At 36.9% G+C, this 21,628-nt stretch overlaps 1 protein-coding gene across 1 annotated transcript in view; it reads right to left on the bottom strand.

Moving 5' to 3' along the window:
- Nucleotides 1–21,628, bottom strand: part of LOC126474680 (uncharacterized) — a 642,581-nt gene that overhangs the window by 28,534 nt on the left and 592,419 nt on the right. Inside the window, exons 29-31 of the mRNA XM_050102159.1 lie at nucleotides 18,665–18,941; nucleotides 11,375–11,495; nucleotides 7,768–7,873 (exon numbers count right to left, since the gene is read on the bottom strand). Coding sequence (XP_049958116.1) covers nucleotides 7,768–7,873; nucleotides 11,375–11,495; nucleotides 18,665–18,941 — 504 coding nt within the window. The remainder of the gene's footprint in view (nucleotides 1–7,767; nucleotides 7,874–11,374; nucleotides 11,496–18,664; nucleotides 18,942–21,628) is intronic.

The following is a 21,628-nucleotide window of genomic DNA, read 5'->3' as shown; positions in this document are numbered from 1 at the left end:
AATTGCATGCTTATGGAGTATCATCTCAGTTATGTGACTGGATTTGTGATTTCCTGTCAGAGGGGTCACCGTTCGTAGTAACTGATGGAAAGTTATCGAGTGAAACATAAGTGATTTCTGGTGTTCCCCAAGGTAGTGTTATAGGCCCTTTGCTGTTCCTTATCTATATAAACGATTTGAGAGACAATCTGAGTAGCCATCTTAGGTTGTTTGCAGATGACGCTGTCATTTGTCAGCTAATAAAGTCATCAGAAGATCAAAACAAACCGCAAAATGATTTAGAAAAGTTATCTGAATGGTGTGAAATGTGGCGGTTGACCCTAAATAACTAAAAATGTGAGGTCATCCACATGAGTGCTAAAAGGAATTCGTTAAACTTTGGTTACACGATAAATCAGTCTAATCTAAAAGCCATAAATTCAACTAAATACCTAGGTACTGTATTACAATTACGAACAACTTAAATTGGAAGAAGGAACGCATAGAAAATGTTGTGGGGAAGGCTAACCAAAGACTGCGTTTTATTGGCAGGACATTTAGAAAATGTAACAGATCTACTAAGGTGACTGCTTACACTACACTTGTCTGTCCTCTTTTAGAATACTGCTGCATGGTGTGGAATCCTTACCAGTTATAACTGACGGAGTACATCGAAAAAGTTCAAAGAAAAGCAGCACGTTTTGTATTATCGCAAAATAAGGGAGAGAGTATCACAGAAATGATACAGGATTTGGGCTGGGAATCATTGAAAGAAAGGCGTTTTTCGTTGCGACGGAATCTTCTCATGAAATTTTAATCACCAACTTTCTCCTACGAAAGTGAAAATATTTTGTTGACACCGACCTACATAGGGAGGAATGATCACCATGATAAAATAAGGGAAATCAGAGCTCGTACAGAAAGATATAGGTGTTCATTCTTTCCGCGTGCTATACAGGATTGGAATAATAGAGAATTGTGAAGGTGGTTTGATGAACCCTCTGCTAGGCACTTAAAAGTGATTTGCAGACTGTCCATGTAGATGTAGATGTAGAAATTTAACCACACTGTATGTGTGTAGAGGTGGGGAGAGGGGGAGGAGGAGAGGGGACGACAGACAGGCCAGAAAATAAAAGGGAGTGAAGAAAGGAATAGTTACTGAGAAGAAGTGCCGGGACCAAAGAAATAAATGTAAATTGAGGGGGTGGGTGGTGAGAACCAAGGACATGTTATAGTGCCAGCTTCCAAATTACAATACATTTAAATTTTCCTGTCACGGGTTAGTGAGCAGATTTTTTTATCTATCCAGTTACATTATGAGGATATCAGTTATTCCTCTCATATGATGCTGAGTTCCTTATTTTACGCTGGCCAATGGCATCAGCCACCTTTTGTGGACTGATGACATCAAGCACTATCTAGAATGATGGTTTGTAGAGCTTGCAGGCCATATGGGAAAAAGTAGATAAGGGTATAATAATTGTCATTACTAGAAGGGCATTCTGTTAGCAAAAAGGTGAATGGCCTTTCAGATCATGATCCACAAATTTTAACTCTAAAAGATTTTTGTGCTGCAACACATGTTAAATATAGTTATCAACAGTTTAGGAAAGCTGACCCAGTTGCTGTAGAGACCTTTGTAAACCTTATCAAGCAACAAGAGTGGCAAGATGTTTATTGCGCTGATACAGTAGATGATAAATATAATGCTTTTCTCAAGACTTTTCTCGTGCTCTTTGAAAGTTGCTTTCCGTTAGAACGTTCAAAACAGGGTACTAGCACAAACAGGCAGCCTGGGTGGCTGACTAGAGGGATAAGAATATCTTGTAGAACAAAGAGGCAATTATATCAAAACTTTAGAAACAGGCAAAATCTAAATGCAGCAGCCCATTACAAACAGTATTGTAAGGTGCCTAAAAATGTTATTAGGAAGGCAGAAAGTATGTGGTATGCAGATAGAATAGATAAGTCTCAGGATAAAATTAAAACCATATGTCTGCTTGTGTCTGTATATGTGTGGATGGACATGTGTGGTGTGCGCGCACGAGTGTATACCCGTCCTTTTTTCCCTCTAAGGTAAGTCTTTCCGCTCCCGGGATTGGAATGACTCCTTACCCTCTCCCTTAAAACCCACATCCGTTCATCTTTCCCTCTCCTTCCCTCTTTCCTGATGAGGCAACAGTTTGTTGCGAAAGCTTGAATTTTGTGTGTATGTTTGTGTTTGTTTGTGGTCTATCGACCTGCCAGCGCTTTCGTTTGGTAAGTCACATCATCTTTGTTTTTAGATATATTTTTCCCACGTGGAATGTTTCCCTCTATTATATTAAAACCATACAGTCAGTCGTTAAGGAAGTGGCTGGTCTGCAGAGACAGGTCGAGGATATAGAATCAGTGCGTAGTGGGAATGTCCGTGTTACTGGTAAGTCGCGTATAAGTACAGTATTTAATAATCACTTTCTGAATATAGTAGGTGAACTAAATAGAAACCTAGTCCCAACAGGGAATCACATAGCACTCTTAGAAGAAAGTGTTCCGAGACTGTTATCTGAAATGCTCCTCCATGATACTGACAAGAGGGAGATTGAGTTAATAATTAAATCAATAAAGACCAAGAACTCTCATGGATATGACGGGGCATCTAGCAGAATACTGAAGTATTGTTCTATGTATGTTAGCCCAGTACTTGGCCATATCTGTAACTTTTCCTTTAGGAGTGGTCGGTTTCCTGACCGATTAAATTACTCGGTAGTGAAGCCACTTTATAAAAAGGGAGACAAGGATAATGTTGACAATTTTAGACCTATTTCTATGCCATCGGTGTTTGCTAAAGTTATCGAGAAGGTTGTATATACAAGGTTACTGGAGCATTTAAATTCACATAATTTGCTGTCAAATGTACAGTTTGGTTTTAGAAATGGTTTAACAACTGAAAATGCTATATTCTCTTTTCTCTGTGAGGTTTTGGACGGATTAAATAAAAGGTTGCGAACACTAGGTGTTTTCTTTGATTTAACGAAGGCTTTTGACTGTGTTGACCACAAAATATTACTGCAGAAGTTGGACCATTATGGAGTGAGGGGAGTAGCTTACAATTGGTTCGCCTCTTACTTTAAGAACAGAAAGCAGAAGGTAATTCTCGGCAATATTGAGAGTGGTAGGTGTTCAGCCCCAATGGGGCACTGTTAAGTGGGTCATTCCCCAAGGGTCGGTGCTGGGGCCACTGCTGTTTCTTATTTATATAAATGATATGCCTTCTAGTATTACAGGTGATTCAAAAATATTTCTGTTTGCTGATGACGCCAGCTTGGTAGTGAAGTATCTTGTGTGTAATATTGGAACAGTATCAAATAATATAGTTCATGAAATAAGTTCGTGGCCTGTGGAAAATAATTTGATGCTAAATCACAGTAAGACTCAGTTTTTACAGTTTCTAACTCACAATTCAACAAAAACCGATATTTTGATCAGACAGAATGGGCATATTATAAGCGAGACGGAACAGTTCAAGTTCCTAGACGTTCAGATAGATAGTAAGCTGCTGTGGAAAGCCCATGTCCAGGATCTTGTTCAGAAACTAAATGCTGCTTTATTTACCATTAGAACAGTATCTGAAATAAGTGACAGTTCAACATGAAAAGTAGTCTACTTCGCATATTTTCATACACTTACGTCGTATGGTATTATTTTTTGGTGTAATTCTTCTGATTCAAAAAGGGTATTTTTGGCTCAAAAACGGGCTGTTCGAGCTATATGTGGTGTAAGTTCGAGAACCTCTTGTTGACCTCTATACATTAGTCTGGGAATTCTGACATTGCCCTCACAGTATATATTTTCTTTAATGTCGTTTGTTGTTAGCAATATTAGCCTATTCCCAAGAGTTAGCAGCTTTCACTCAGTTAATACTAGGCAGAAATCAAATCTGCATGTGGAATGCACTTCCTTGACTCTTGTGCAGAAAGCAGTGCAGTATTCTGCTGCATCCATTTTCAATGACCTACCACAATAACTCAAAAATCTTAGCAGTAGCCCAAACTCTTTTAAGTCTAAACTGAAGAGTTTCCTCATGGCTCACTCCTCCTATTCTGTCGAGGAGCTCCTGGAAGAGCTAAAAAATTAAGCAAATTCCAGTGTTACATTGTTGAAATTCCATGTATTGACTTGTTCCATGACCATGGAGACTTCTGCTTAATTTGGTCCCACGGAACAATAAATAAATAAAATAAATAAATAGTCAAATGACAGACATAGAAGTTATTGGAGAGGACATGTTACACAGAGAGGCACTTACCATCCTGGACAACTACTGAGTTCTTACTTATCTTGCAAAAATGAGAATAATAGTGCCTCAATGCTCAATTACGACAAAAGTATTCTGAAATGTACTTTTATCAACATTATCGAAGTAAATGTAACAGAAAGCTAAAGACAAAATAACACTACCGTCTGATGCCTACAATTTTTATGGATTTTTAGTTTCATTAATTAAATGAAAGTGCACGCTGGGTATTTGCAGGGTTATAACACTTGCTTTGCATTGCATTAGATTTGTAGACACACCCAATTTGTAAATTCATAGTGCTACAGGAAATCAATTCATATCGATATTTTTTTTAATGACAGCTCTTGAGAATTTTCCTACAATCCCAGAGAAATGCTTGTTTGTACTTCAGTTGCTTGCAAAATCCATTCTTCATGTGTAGACACCACCATTTGTACGTTTGACATTTTTCACTACTTAATTTCGTGTATTTGTCTCCAGACATGGTGCCTTCAAAATTCATCTTCGCACCTATCAGTAAAGTAGGAGACATTTTTCTTCCTCCAATTCCCCACTCCAGGCCCAGAGACACAAATTTGCATTCACATTCAAAGTTCTGATAACACAGTTAATAAAAAAAAGGGGGAGGTGGCAAATTGCTCTCTTCAGTGGAATCTTTAATCTCAGTGAAAACCAATATATGCAAGATGTTTAACTTCACAAATAAAACAACAGAAGTTACAATCGTTCCAACAAAATCCAATTAATCCATGTTCATGTTCACATAATACTGAAAACAGCATTCAATAAACCTATTTTTTATTGTAATTTGTTAACAGTTACTGCTTCAACTTTGAATGTGAGTGCAACTTTGTGTCTATGGGGTAGGGGTGGGGAACTGGAGGAATAAAAATGTCTTGTACCTTACTGATGGCTATGAAGATGAAATTCTGAAGGCACTGTGTCTGTGGATGAATATAAGAAATTAATTTGTGTAAAATGTGAAATATACAAATGGCAATGTATACAAAAGAAGAATGGACTGCTAAACCACCAACCTCATCCCATGAAAAAAATGAACTATTCTGGCAATGCTTCTTTCTTTAATAAAAAAGGGATCTGATTTCTATCCGTGCTTTTCGATGAAAGTAATGTTGCACAATTATCAATACTTTCCAAGTGATGAATAGTCCAGTTTTGCTGTTGCCCAGTAAATAAAGATGTGTACTGTGTAATACTGTGAACAGTCATTCCATCCTCATCATCAGATGTCTGTTCATCTGATTTATGTCTTAATCTAATGGTTTCATACTTTGTATAATGCCAACATTCTCCCTGTCAAATGGTTACATAGTGGAAGTGATGTTTAGCTTCAAAGATTGGGCTCAGAAAGTAAATGCAACAACCCATCTGGCTCACAAATGGTGGAAGCCAACAGGCTAGTAAAAATATCATAAAAATGCACTACCTATTGCTCTTTTCCTTATAAGTGAGAATAGTGCTTGATACGGGATGGTTCCTTTCAAAGGGCACGGCCGACTTCCTTCCCCGTCCTTCCCTAATTCGATGAGACCGATGACCTCGCTGTCTGGTCTCCTTCCCCAAAACAACCAACCAATAGTGCTTGATAATTTATGTTAAATTGTTCAGCCAGTTTTCCACTAGATAAATAAGAATATCAAGCAAAGAATTCAGCCACAGAAGAGAAAGTGATATCTGGACATTCAATCATCTGATGACTGGCATGAAATATTTTAAATTGATTATAGTACACTAAAACAGATAAATGTATGTGGCTTATATAACCATTACATAAGTGTATAACCAGGAATGAACAGAGCCAACAGCATGTATCAATCTGTATTTTATTCTAGACCTAACTAGATTTCAGCTTCAGTGTAACCATCTTCAGTGCGTCTAGCAGCGAGTCCTATTGGTGCAGAAAGGTTACATCACACATGGTGTTAAAACAATCAATGAATTAAGCCTGGTGTGTGTGTGTGTGTGAGAGAGAGAGAGAGAGAGAGAGAGAGAGAGAGAGAGAGAGAGAGATCAATAACATTTAATAATTATTAACTGGAATACATCCAGCAAATAACTGAGGATGTAGGTTACAACTACTATTCTGAGATACTCAGATTTGAAGTTGCTCACTGAACCACGATCACAGTTATGACTGCACCGTTTTCAAGTTACAGGTAAATGTCTTAATGTCTGTACTTCAGCGCCAAGGTCAGACATCCCAATGTCATTTTACAATGTTTTTGTGCAAAATGTATATCTGTGTATAGTATGCGACTGTGTAAAACTGCATCACACAATATGAAATTTTAAGAACTGTTATAAGGTTACATTCTCAATGGGATCACAGAGCACATTCCACGCAAATGATTATTAACTGTTATCACATGAAGAATGGACAGCTGATATGCCAAGATTAATTACAGTTTGTTGATCAATATGATAGGCCTTCTCCTCCCCCCACCCCCCTGCCCCCCATTCTCTTTCTTTTATTTTCTTCCATTCATTACGATGGAGAGGAGAAAGAAATGTTGATCTTAGTTTATATCAATATTTCATTAAAAAAGATATACTTGTGTTTATGTGACATGTGCTCAACAAATTTACTGCCTGTGTGAGGAAATTAAAATATTGCATTCTCTGAGAATATGTTTAAAATCTTGCTCTTTTTCTAATGAAAAGTACTCATATTCACATGTACAACTCCACAGGCACCCAAACACAACTATCATGGCAGCATCAACATTACTGAGAGCAGTTGCTGGGTGGGTTGACGAGGGGAGGGTGTAGGGAAAGGAAGACAAGGCAAGAAATGGGTAGTACAAGGCAGGAGTGTGGGGGAGGGGGAGGGGGGGGGGGCGGGAGAGAAGGAGGGGAGAGGGAGAGAGAGAGTTACCATGCCATGGCAAGTGAGGAATAGTTTAGTGGTGGGAGAAGGCAGTACGTGGTCTGGACACGGAAGGAGTGGTGTGAACAATGACAGAGAATGGGAAAGATAGCTGATAAATAGCATGGCTGCTTTCACATTTTACCCTGCCTTTTGTAAGTGTGAAATTCGTGTGACTGGGCTGCAAAAGCCAGACTGCATGCACATATCAGCGAACAAGGCTACTATGGTACTTAAACATAATCCAATGATAGTACAATATGAGTAAATAAACTTGAATATAACAATTGTATATTATTAATGCCTGCAAATGGAAGCAGTGACTTCAATATTCAGAATTTAATTATGAACAAACACAAAACAAACAAATATTGGATAAAACCTGCATCCAATCTGATATTTTCATAGAAAGCTCACCAATATATACCATTTCGTTATTTAATTTTCTACATGCTGCAAGAATATATAATTGCTCCTTCTGTTTTGATGCCTTGTTGCAAACAGTAAGTCTTAAACCATATTTGATTCATTTTAGAAACATCACAATTACATTACATTCATGAAGAAAATATGTCTTCTCTTTTTTGAAACCCAACAACACCCAATAACGACAACAACTTACCATCATCAGATATGTCACTTGCAGTGGGATGTTCAGTCAAGTGAGTTTCATGTAACGAATCCAGAGATCCACAACGAAGAGATGTAAGGGGCTGAGATAGCTCCACCTGCAGCAGAAACGATGAGTTGCTACCCAGAAAGTTGAGTACTTCACATGTATTATGTTACAAATTACCCATATCATTCCAAACGCATCATATACATTTTTTGACACATTTCCAGGAATACAGAATACTTCTTATCAAAGTTTATGTGCAAAACACAGATGGATACATATGAAAAAAGATTTAACTGAACAACAAGTGAATGAGTTATGATAAGGAATACCTGTACCAAAAGCCACAAATCTATAAATAAAAAACTTGAAATTCTCATCTTAAAATATATTTCAGGCTGCTCTTAAAAATCTCACTGCAGCACATCCAATTTTAGATTACAGGCATTGTGCTGCAACTTTTCAGCTTAAACTCACAAACAATAACTACCTATTTTTGATATTGGTAGAGGAAATACAAGAACTTTTAAGAGAAATGTTCATATGGTATGCAAAGTGGAGTAACCACCTTTGAACATTTTTCACAGAGAGAAGCAAACAACAAATAAAATATGATCAACCCAATAATTACCCTGCATGAAATTCACTAGTTTGCAAATAGATACAAGGTGAGGCAGAATGAGTGATTTTGAGAAGTGCATGAATTGTGCTATGTCATTGGGACATAGGTGGGCATATCTGTTTGCCACATTACACATCCATTACTGTTTGGCAGCTAACAACCAAGCAATTGGTTCCCAGGAACCAAATGCACGGTGTAAAAGAATTTTGTAAAAACTATAATCCTTGTGAACCTATGCATGACGCTTCCTGTAACTATTTAACATTCATCACTGTTTACTGATTCTGTCTACATGAGTAATTAAAACATGGATTCAGAACTTTTGAAGAGCTTTCAAGTTCAAGAAAGATACTTGGAAAACTAAAAACTGTGCACATACTTTCAAACAGAGTGTAAAAAAGAGAGGGAAATGTTGACAGTAACTTAGCAAATATTTGTAGACTTGCAGTCTTAGTAAGCATCAACATTTTTAATGTCATATCTCATGAACCATGGGCCTTGCCATTTGTGAGGTGGTTTGCGTGCCTCAGTGATACATATAGCCATACCACAGGTGCAACCACAACAGAAGATGTGTTGAGAGGCCAGGCAAACATGCGGTTCCTGAAGAGGGACAGTGGCCTTTTCGGTAACTGCAGGTGCAACAGTCTGCATGACTGAATGATCTGGCCTTGTAACATCAACACAAACTGCTTTGCTGTGTTAGTACTACAAATGGCTGAAAATAAGGGGAAACTAAAGCCATAATTTTTTTCAAAGGCATGCAGCTTTACTGCACGGTCACATGATAATGATGTACTCTTGGGTAAATTATTCCGGAGGTAAAATACTACCCCATTGGATCTCCAGGTGGGGACTACTCAGGAGGATATCATTATGAGTAGAAGCAAAACTGCTATACTATGAACTGGAGTGTGGAATGCAAAATCCATTAATTGGGCAGGCAGGTTAGAACATTTAAATTGGGAAATTGAAGCTACATATTTGGAACTGGTGAAGTTTGTAGCAGGAGGAATAGAATTTCTGATCAGGTGAATACAGGGTTACAGTTACAAAATCAAATAGATGTAACACAGGAGTAGGTTTAATAAAAAATAAGAAAACAGGAATCCAATTAAACTACTATGAACAGCACAGTGAATGCATTATTGTAATCAAGATAGACACGAAGCCTACATCTCCGTTGCAATAGCTACAATGGTGAGCTGAATCACAGCATCTTAGGTTTGACGTTATAGCAAAGAAACAAGTAGTCAGAAAATAATGAAATCCGCTTGTAAATAGAACAAGGTTGTACCTCTAAACTGTGCCAAAGGAAATTTTTCTCTTAACTATGGTCCAATTTTTATTTGTCCTTAAAGATGACACTCACTGAAAAAAGCTAGAGAAAGAGTGGTTTATCTTAAATATTACTGCTTATGTCGCTCCATTTTAACCAAGATGTAATATTCCTACACTAAATAAAAGTACACATTTTCATGATTCTGGCAAGGTGTAATATATCAATGATATTGTAATGCAATGTGGTAAGAATATGAGCTCAAAATCAGTGGGTCAATCAGTAGGAAATGGATAACAGAAAGCAGAATTAGTGCCAAATCAGTCTTAGCAAAGGCATTAAGACCAGAGCAACAACTGTGTAAGCTGCGCCAGAGTCATGAGCAAAAAATTTGCACATATAACTGAGACTACCGGTGCCAATTGCAACTAGAAGATTTCAAGGACTTGAAAAATACAACAAAGCCGTGTACAGAATACATGCAAGTATAATATGGAGTACATATACTGAACATGTCTAAAAGGTCCTACCAGTAGTTAATACATGAAAGTCTACTGTTTAAGGAACGAGTTAGCATGAGCAACAATCACCCGTAGGGTATTTTTTTTTTTTCTTTTTTTCTTTTCGCTGAAATAAGTAAATAATGTATTGATTATCATGTTAAATAATTATCATTACAATTGGCATAAAGACAGGGATTATCACTCTTGAGATTGGCCTCAGTCACTTTGGTTGGAGTAGCTGGATTGCTGTTTTTAACAAGATCACAGCTTTGGAACTATAAATGCAATAAATCTGTGTGGTGTGTCATTTGGAACGATGAAACCTCGTTTATCTATTCCTAAAGATTGTCTTATGATACATTCAAATTAACAGACATACAAATTTTTTTTCTTAATCATGTTTTTATTCCTTGGGGGGGGGGGGGGGGGGGGGGGGGCAATTAGACATACCATTCTTATACATATTTTGCCTGAGAATTGTATGTTCTGAAAACACACACATACAGAGAGCAACATCACAATTAGGACACAACCACGATGTATCTTTTTGGCTTATTTTTCCCTTGTGACTCTTATTGACAGATGAAAGTAGTATGAATGCAACACCAAGCAGCAACATAAAAGGCACCGTATGCGAGTACAGATAAGGTCAGAATTTTAAAACTATGGCACAATGCAAAGACCCTTCCTTGTACTGTCTACATAGTTACAGATAGGGGGGAGGAAGTACAGTGGCAGCTACGAATTTTTACGCACTGCATGAGCAATACTGGGGCACTGGTCATCTGGCTAATTGTCATTCCACAGTCCTACTTGAGTTCCAACTTGAATGCCTTAACTTACACTAAAATAAAGGATGTGTTTAAGTGAAATATGAAAATATTTATGCAGGTTAAAAAGGAACCATTTCCATTGTTTTAGGGATGTCAGGAACTCCACTATCCAAATTCAGGGATCAGCTAGAAGAATGCAAGTGCTTGAAAGATCGTCATCCTACCAGAGATATTTTTAAGAATTTGCTATTTTTTTCATATATCACACACACTTTTTCTTTTAAGGCTTAAGACTTTTTTTCTTTGAAATGGAGAAACTGATACGTGTGTGTGCAGGGTAGGAAAAGAGGGTGAATGATGTGCTTCAAATTGTGGTTTTATTCTGCCTCACTCACTCCCCACTTTTTACATGTAATGCTGCACAAATAGAACTTACATTCTCCTTTTCAGTCTTTAGTCTCTTGAGCATGCTATTAATAACACCTTTCTGAGAAACCTCCTCAAGTGCCTGCAGGTTCTCTGCAGAGCTGCCGCGTCTCAATAAATTTCGAGGCTGGCTGAAACAAAACAAAAACAGAAATTTTCTTCAGACTAGCAAAGTCAAAAACAGCTGTATGGGTTACGACGAAAACAAACAATGATAAGAGAGAGAGCCAGCACAGAATTACACATGGAAAAACATTTCATGCAAGTGAAATTACAAACTAATGAAACAAAATTATGCATTAAAGGGTCAGTTACACAACAATAAGAGGAGTGTGCAAATAAAGCAACTGTGCTGTGGTCCTGAAATTTTAATTAGAAGTGGGTGGAGTAGTTGGAGGGAGGAGGAGGAGATAAGTGTTTAATGTCCCGTCGACAACGAGGTCATTAGAGACTGAGCACAAGCTCGGGTGAGGGAAGGATGGGGAAGGAAATCAGCCGTGCCCTTTCAAAGGAACAATCCTAGCATTTGCGTGAAGTGATTTAGGGAAATCACGGAAAACCTAAATCAGGATGGCCCGAGACGGGATTGAACCGTCGTCCTCCCGAATGCGAGGCCATTGTGCCAACCAATGCGCCACCTCGCTCGGTTAGAGAAGTTGGGGAGAGGGGAGGGGGAAGAGACAAAAACATTTTGTGTGTGAAATAGTGAACAACAGAATGAAAAAAAATTTGATTCATTCAGTTGTTGGAAAACAACAGACTGATTCTGTTTTAGTTTTATGTATCAGTTGAATTATTCATTCATTCTTTTAAGTGAAACTAATCTATGAGAGTAACCAAATGAAAACAATTGTTCTGCTGGTTAGATTACACACTCATTCCTTTGATGAAACCAGTCTGTAGGAGTGAGTCAGTTGGTTGTAGTTTCACACATCAGTTGGATTACACCCCCCCCCCCCCCTTCCCTTTCACCCTGAGCGAAGCAGTTTGTGAGAGCAACCAAGTGAAAACATCCGAGACCAGTGTAGTTTTGCACCCTGACTGAATAAGTCAGAATTCATTCTTTCTTTTCAAGCTAGTAGTTTTTCTGTAGGCTGAACCATGTATTCATTCTTTCAATTGAAACCACTCTTTGATGTTTTAGCTGACTGAGCTATCCCTTCATTTTATGAGAGAAGCCAGCCTCCAGAACTTTCATTAGTTGAACTAAAGCAGCGCTACATCATACCACCAGATGGTAGGGTAGTCCCACCCCCCCCCATCCCCCCCACCCCCTCCAGGAGTAAGTGAAGTCATATCTCAGGGGGGTATGCCAAAGTTAAAATAAGCACCATACATGTTCATTTAATTATATACAAAATGGAGTTATTTTTCTTTTCATCATTTAAAACCGATTTATATATTGTGGATTAAGTTGCTCCGTGTTCCATTAATGCTGACCCCGGACAAAAATTTCAAAAACCCCGGACATCGAAGTCAAAATGGCTTATTTTCCTTGACACGCACAGTCTGTAGACATTAAGCAGATGGCTATGATGTGCCACTGGGAGTGGGGATATGAGAAGAGGAATGTTTCAATGCTTGAGTTTCAGCGTTGACAATGCCAGAGGACGCGCGCCTCCTACCAATCAGCAGATATAAATTACGCACGAGAGTAACAAGGGTTTGTGAAAGTGCAGTATATAGACATTCATTTTCAAATGTAGTGCTTATTTGCAGTAAGGAATATGAATGTAAATTCAGTCAGCTTTAATACAGCTTGATGAGTAGAAGGCAAATGACATTTAAAATGTTCTGTTGTCTGGCGGGTAAGGTGGCATCATGGCGTATGCGATCGTTGATTTCTGGTGGCTTCTCATTGTTTCAATAGAGAAGTATGAAAAATACAGGTCGTTCCAAAATTATCTTTGTAATTTCGATCATATATATTTCAGAAATAGGGAGAGGTAGAAATGTGCAATTTGTGGCATGATGTTGATACACACCTAAGGTTCTGGTATCCACTTAACAGAGTTCATTGTGTTAAGGTGACCATATTTTAATGATCGAACTTCAGGACGTATTAAAAATTTTGATATTGCAAAAATGTCTTAATTAAATGTAATAAATGCAAACTGCCACTTTAATTTGTTTCAATAAATAAACTAATTTACAAGGCGAGCAGATATACAGTATTTATCAGTGCTGTAAATTTTCTTCAGCATGCCTGTATTCTTCAACATCATATGAAAACCCTCAACTCAAGTTTCATAATGATTCACTCTACTCACTATCATTGCTTTCATAGTTTTTATAATAAACTGTGTTTTGTCGTAGCTTCATACTTTACTTATTTGGAAAAATACCCTTCCAGTAGCAGCATAATAACACAGCTGAAACTAACATCTAATATGGGGTGAATGGTTCCTCAACTGTTAAATATGGAACTAACAAGTGTCCTGCGTAACTTCAGAAAAAAGTGCTAGAAAAATTGCAACTGTCACAAAAAAGGGGAAGGGGGGATGGTGGTCACCTTCAATGTTTGTGCAATCTGTAGCACATGGGATATCTAGACAATATTTCAGTTCCATGTCCGGCCTAGCGTGTTCTCGTTAGCGTGTGCTGTTGCTACTCTGATGCAAGCTTACAGTTTCTGCAGATCCTGGCCAAAGAAAACAATGTAATGGGGCTCTGCATGACCTGGGTGTGGTACCTGGTCTGTACCAACTATTCCGCACATTGTACCATCTGCTGGGGGTGACCAACCGATAAGTAACACCTTTCTAACTATTCCTGTTTCTGAAATATATGTGATCAAAACTGTAAAGATCCTATGTGTGTTTACGAGGATCTAAGCATTCTTGCCTCTGGGTTTTTAATAACTAAAATGAAGAAACTGCTTATGGACCAGTCCTCATTTAATGAATTTTAACTAAGGTTTATTACGATCTATTTACTTCCATCAATCTAATTTCCCCAGATAATTGTATAAAAATTCCTCCAGTAAACCTCTTGATGCCTTCAGAGCCAAGAACAATTCAGGGAAACCCAATTTGCAAAATTATAACTTTCCCCCATGCTAATTAATTGAAATTTATCTGTGCTCATAGTAACATCATGCTAGTATGCTCACAGCTTATTCGGACATGGGTAAAAGATGTTATAATGTAATACAGCTGAGTAATTTTAAGATATTATTTCAAAAGTGTGTGTGTCTGCCATGTGGCAGGCTTGCGAAGATGAGAGCCATCTCGGTTTGATACCCCGTCACTTCAAATCGTTTGAGCCAGCCAGCCTGAGTGTAGTTTTTTACGCATTTTCTTCATGCTCATCTAGGCGAATGCTGAGCTGGTTAACCATTTTGACTACCTCTGAGGTAACCTTTGTTTGCATGTCAAATTTATTGTGTTTTAAGATGCTGTAGAGTTTGAAATTTATATGTGTATTTTGTTCGTTTGTACTGCTTAAATGGAAACGAATAATATTGCAAATGATTCTCATGTATTAAAAGCCTGATGAAAACAGGTGAGCCTTAACTATTACATAAATACAACAATACCAGAGAACAAAAGTTGCTACTCACCATACAGCGGAGATGATGAGTTGCAATAGGCACAACAAAAAGAATCGCACAATTGTAGCTTTCAGCCATAAAGGCCTTTGTCAGCAGTAGACGCACACACACACACACACACACACAGACACGCGCGCACACACACACACACACACACACACACACACACACAGACACACACACACACACACACACACACACACACACACACACACGCAAACACAACTTGCACACACGTCTGCAGCCTCAGAGAACTGAAAACAGTGTGTCTACTGCTGACAAAGGCCTTTATGGCCAAAAGCTACAATTGTGTGATTCTTTTTGTTGTGCCTATCGCGACTCAGCATCTCTGCTGTATGGTGAGTAGCAAGTTTCCTTCTCTGGTATTGTTACATTCCATCCTGGATTTTCCATTGTTTGATTATTACATAAATATATGTATATATGAATGGAAGAAACCATATACCTGAGTAAGACGTGATTGTCAAGATAAATCCACTGTGATATATGAGGCGTGTTTTTTTTTTTTAACAAGTACAATTTTGAAATTAAAAAAAGACGTGATAAGATATCTCAATAATTTTATTTTTACATAAAAGCCTGTACCTTAATCTACTTTTCTACCTAATTTCCATCAATATTGAGGCACTTGTCATAATGTTGTACCAGTTTTTGAATACCCTCCTCACAGAAGTCTGCCGCCTGACTTGTTAACCACTGCATCACCACTCTTTTGACTTCGTCATCGTCTTGAAGACGCTGACCACCCAGGTGTTTCTTCAAGTGCAGGAACAGATGGTAGTCACTGGGCGCAAGATCGGGGCTGTACGGAGGATGATCTAGAGTTTCCCACTAAAAATATGTGATGAGATTTTTGGTCTGAATTGCCACATGCGGACGGGCATTGACTTGCAGCAGCAAAACTATGCCCTTGTTCAACTTCCATGGACTGCTGCTTTGATTCTGGTGACATAGGTCACCCATGTTTCATTACCCGTAACAATTTGGCTTAAGAAATCATCACCATTGTTGTGGTACCGCTGAAGGAAAGTCGATGCACTGTCTAAACGTTTGGTTTTGTGCACATCCGTCAACATTTTCAGTACCTAACGTGTGCACAATTTTTGGTAATTCAAGTGCTCGGTCACAATGCCTTACAAAACACTATGAGAAACATTAGGAAAGAAAACACTACGAGAAACATTAGGAAAGAAAACACTACGAGAAACATTAGGAAAGAAAACACTATGAGAAACATTAGGATAGTCATCCAGCAAGGAAGAAATCGTAAAGCGTCAGTTTTCTCTCACCTTATTGTCCACTTCCTGCACCAAACTTTCATTAACGACCAAAGGACGCCCACTCCGCTGTTCATCATGCACATTGGTGCGGCCATCTTTAAATGCTCTCACCCACTTTCTTACCATTCTATCACAAATAATGTTTTCTCTGTAAACTGCACAGATCTCACGAAGATTATCAATTGCTTTTAGGCCTTTAGCACTAAGAAATCTTATAACAGCCCGTAATTCACAGTCAGTGGGGCTCACGACTATCGGAGGCATCTTAAACACTCAGTACACAACGTAAACAAGGAAGAATCAGACTTTAATGGCGTCAGTGCGTAGATTAAGGTACAGGCTTTCATGTAAAAATAAAATTATTGAGATATCTTAGCATGTCTTTTCTAAATTTCAAAACGGTACTTACTTAAAAAACACGCCTCGTACAAGGATGGTTCATATTATGATACTAGCAAAGAAATTCAAGGGAAATTAACAAATGATGACAAATATTGTTTGGAAAAAAATACTTCCACAAATAGCATTATATGCTCAAAATGGAACTGATGAAGTCACCAATAAAAAATATTGTATCATTTCTGGATTATGATCACGTCACTTCAGCATTTACCAAAAAAGAATTATCTATGTTGGGTGATAACTGGTGGAAAGAGACAGACAGAGGTTCAATAAATTTAAATTAAAAATAATTATTTAAGTAAAAACTTCTTAATGCAATACATTTTTATAATTGACTAAAATATATTAAACAACTTTTCTTAGTCCCTTAATGCAATATACAGATACTCCTGAAACAAAAACATGGGATGCATGGACAGTTCACCTAAGTCACTAACAATTTTATAGCACTTCAAATGAAATGAACTGCTCTCTGATTTTTCTCAACAACAGTTACTATCTACAATCCTTACTATTATCTACTTCATACGCCCCACCTTTTCCATTTTCAATTGGACAATTATTGTCATCATTATTAAGACTACCTGTGTGGCATTAGGAATCTTTATGCGGCTACGAGGTATTATTTAATACTTTTTAGTCCATTTTTAAAACATGTTGTATTTAAAAGTTTTTAAACAGTTATTTTCTGCTTTTTAGTCTCTTGTTTCAAATTTTTCAATTGATGTCAAAAATTTCTATGAGATTACGACAGCAATATGTAATAAATTTCAGGTTTATTTCAGTATCTCTTCAACAGAGACAACCAATATATTGCTTCCCAATATGGTATGTCTTGTGAAAAGCCTGAAAATATAAAAATTAGAGAGAGTTGAACTCACACAGAAGCTTTAGCAGCAATTATTCTTAACTGTGAAACATTTGCGACATGGACAAGAAAAACGGGGAAGTAAGATTGGTACACCAAGTACTATATGCCACATACCAGAAAAGAAAATGAAAAAATTGCAATGTCATCCAGTTCTGAGCTATGTTGAAAGTTTCAGGTGTCCATCTTAACCAGAAGTTAGTTTAAAATCAACTGCAAAATTTATACTGAATAAACAGACAAGAAACCAACTCGACAAAAAGTGTTAAAAAGTGTTTTTTCATTAATGTTCACATAAATTTACAGTGTAGCACCAGATATTAAACTTTTAAAAACAACCAATAATTGATATCTAATGCCACAAATACGAAAATTCATATTTAACTAAGTAAATGGCCACATTTTGAAAATACTTTATCTTTAAAAATATACATTTTATTCATGTTTTCTTGAAACGAGATACTTTACCTGTCCCTAAAAAAACTAACAATCCTACTTATGGTTCATGTATAACTGAAAAGGCCAAAAAATTACATAAATAATATCACTTAAACCCAGAGACTGAGTGAAAACACTCGTATGACATCTGCAACCGACAGACTTGGGTCAGTTAGTTGTCTCACACTGAATGAAACCACTCAAACCCCGTCAGTGAGTAAGAACACTTGTGTAATGGTCACAAATGACAGACATCAGTTGTCTTGTATTGACTGAAACCACATTAACCTAGTGAATGAGTGAAAACATTAATTTTAGCTAACATGGCTGCAGTTTCATTTGGTTCTTTCGTTCAACTGAAAAACTGACTGCATGAAGAAACAACTGAATGACCCAACAGTTGTTAAAAAAGAGTCAACTGTCCCATCATTAGTATGAAACAGTACATCTCAATAACAGAAAAACCTGACTCCAATAAAAATAATGGTGTGAGATATGACAACCACTCAGTCTATGAAAAAAGAATTATAATTTATTTTGAATTTTGCTAACCAATGCAATTTTTTAAATCTAAACCAAAGCTGTGGAGGGTCCAGAAATCACTCCTCAGTAGAAATGCAAGTATTTTAATGTAATGTCTTGGGTGAAACATATAACAAACATATTATTTCAAGTCCATCACACTATGGACAGTAAAGTTTAACACACAAAGTTGCAGAAGAGATGAAAAATAATTACCTTTCATTCAGTTTCCTGCTGTGAGACCCAGAAGCTTCTGGTTTGTGTGAGGTGTCATTACTGAGCATTTTATGGTGAAGATCAGTTGTACTTTTATTTGAAGGAACTGTAGAGCCTGTCTCCTTGCCATTATTCCTTTCTGCTGTGAGGGCTCCATGAAGTGCTTGCTGATGCATTATTGTGTTGGTTAAAAATGCAGCTGCTGGTGATGCTTTGTGTATCTGACTTGTTGTAGATTGCACTGAGGTATCACTCTTTTTAATTTTGTTTGTGATATCTAAAAAATATAGATCATCATCTTAACCAATAAAAAAGTAAATAAATTAATAATTCAGTATGATTACCATGTTTACCTGCTGTTTTTCCAAACATGCATCAGTATTCATAATTTCCACCTATATAAAAATAAGAGTGCCAATTTCAGATTTGAAATCTGTCTTTTGCAAACATAAGCTGACATAGCAATTATTTTAATAAAAAAAATCCCTGATTTAGATGTCATTTTTGTTGGTCATTGAATACATTCAAGATGGTGCACAGGTCTCACTCAGGCAGTGCCATAGTCAGTACCCATGTGAGATTTTGGCAGTCTCAAAATGGTTACCATTATGACAAAATGGATCACTCACAAGAACAAAAACACTATCATCATTATTGTCAGAATCACTTGAAAACACTGCTTCTTTACAGTTCTAATATGTCACTATCTCTGGAATCATTTTCAGAACCATAAAAAAGTCATTCACACAGTAATCCAGGTCATCATTCTCACTAGGATCATCTGAATAATCATCACCAAAAACCTCCAAAAGTATTTCAAAGTTCATTCATTTCCTTCCATTTTCTGAAGAGGGTCATCTCTAAAAGGAGGAGGAACTTCAAGACAACAACAGTAACTATTTGAAGTATCAAAATACAATCAAAACAATAACTAAGCACAGAATATATGAAGGCAATCAAGTTTGATACATTGACTACTGGGCAAACTTGCAAATAGATGAAGTAGTTAAAATATACCACAGCAGACAGCATAAAGAAAACACAAGTTATCTTGAGATTTGTCTATAATGTACAGATCATCATCATCATCATCATCATCATCATCATAAAGCTGATTTTTCAGACACAGAAGATTACAGAATAATCTACATTGCGAACATAAATTATAATAAATGAAAAACACTAGTTTGTGTTTGTTCTACAATATACTGTAGACCGCAAGCAAGCTCGTGCTTTTCATTTATTAAAACGTTATTCTACCAAGAACGAACGGAAGATTAGTTAAGAACATCAATGTATTTTTCAATTATGTATAAAATATGGAAAACAAAGACTGAATGACCATTTTAAATTCTTACCAAATAGGATTGATGGGAAAAACTGAAAAAGTTCAAAGAAAGACAGCTCTTTTTGTGTTAACGTCAAGTAGGGGAGAAAACTTCATGGATATGATTTGCCAATTGCAGTGACAATCATTACAACAATGGCTTTTTTATTGTTCAGATCATTTCATGACATTTCAACTTACATAGGGAGAAATAAGCATTATAATAGAATAAAAGAAATCAGAGCTTGCACAGATTTAGGCGTTCATTTTTCCCAGGACAGTGAAATGGTAGACAAATAGTTTGAAAGTGGTTCTATCAACACTCTGCCAAACACTGAAGTGTGAATTGCTGAGTAATCGTGCATTTGTAGATATTGATGAAACAACTATTGGGAGATGTGGATGCATATGTTTTAAATTTCATTGTTTGTGAATAATTAATTATCTAAATACTTTTACTGAAACAACCTTACTCTTTTGGTTCACAAAAGTACATTACTATTATGATATATATAAAAGCTTCAAATATGATTATAATTGGTAAACTGCAAACTGTGGTAAGTACATACTCACAGAGTTCTTGTATTTCACTTCACACAGCCACCAATAAAATAATAACGTAACCTTCAAAATCTTTGCTACTGAAAGGCATGACACATTGAAACTGGGTTCAAACCATCACATCTGTAGCATTTGAACATGTCCAGTCACCCAACTGATAACTGTGCAACAGCTAAACAATTTACACACAACAGAACTAGTACGTCACATTACTTTCTGTTATTGGAACCATGTTAGATGAAGAGTCATAACTGCCACACCAAGGACATATAAAGAGGCTGAATTCAACATAAAGAATAAATTAAGGGCAGTCAATTTGTAAATGAATTTGCTGCTATAAGTGGACAACAATAAGAAAGTCAACAGTCAATAACCATCACAAGAGTCATATGAGCAATAATGAAGTAAAATATTAACTGAATAATAAGGAGAAGTCAGAGTAAGATAAACAGCAGGAGACTTCTAAAATTATTCGACCCACATAATTATGGGGGAAAGTCCTAAGTCTCATGAGCACTTCTATGAGCAATAGTCATTTGTAACTATTTTGCACTACATTATTGCTCTTAACACAGAAAGTTACTATATTATGATAATCTGTTGGCACAGTTAAAGAACTGATTGCGCAGAAATTTATCCCAATGATGATAAAAAAGAAAGTGTCAAAAAAGTAAATATTGATTGTGCTCAGAACTCTGGCACCACACTGACTGCATTTGAGCATGTATATTCAACTGTGAATATAGCTTACCACAACTGCTGATAACTGAATAAATACAAGCAAAACAAAATAAAAATGGGCAACTAAGTAGGGGAAAACAAATTTCTCGATTTGGATGGTACATAACAGAACCTGTAACAAACTTATTTTTTATTCATATATGATGAATTTTCTTACGATAGTGTTCATTCTGTTTAATGAAAAGGAAGCATCAGTGCACGAGATGACGGAAACAATATTGATCGGAACTGCAGACAGAGAATATCGTTAGAACACATGGAAGGGTTAAAACAAACAAATTCTGAAGGGATGTGCAGAAACATAAAGATCATCTATAAAGATCATCTGCAGAACA

Source organism: Schistocerca serialis, chromosome 4 (assembly GCF_023864345.2).
Source record: "Schistocerca serialis cubense isolate TAMUIC-IGC-003099 chromosome 4, iqSchSeri2.2, whole genome shotgun sequence".
Classification (NCBI taxonomy): domain Eukaryota; kingdom Metazoa; phylum Arthropoda; class Insecta; order Orthoptera; family Acrididae; genus Schistocerca; species Schistocerca serialis.
This window is presented reverse-complemented; position numbering and strand designations above follow the sequence as displayed.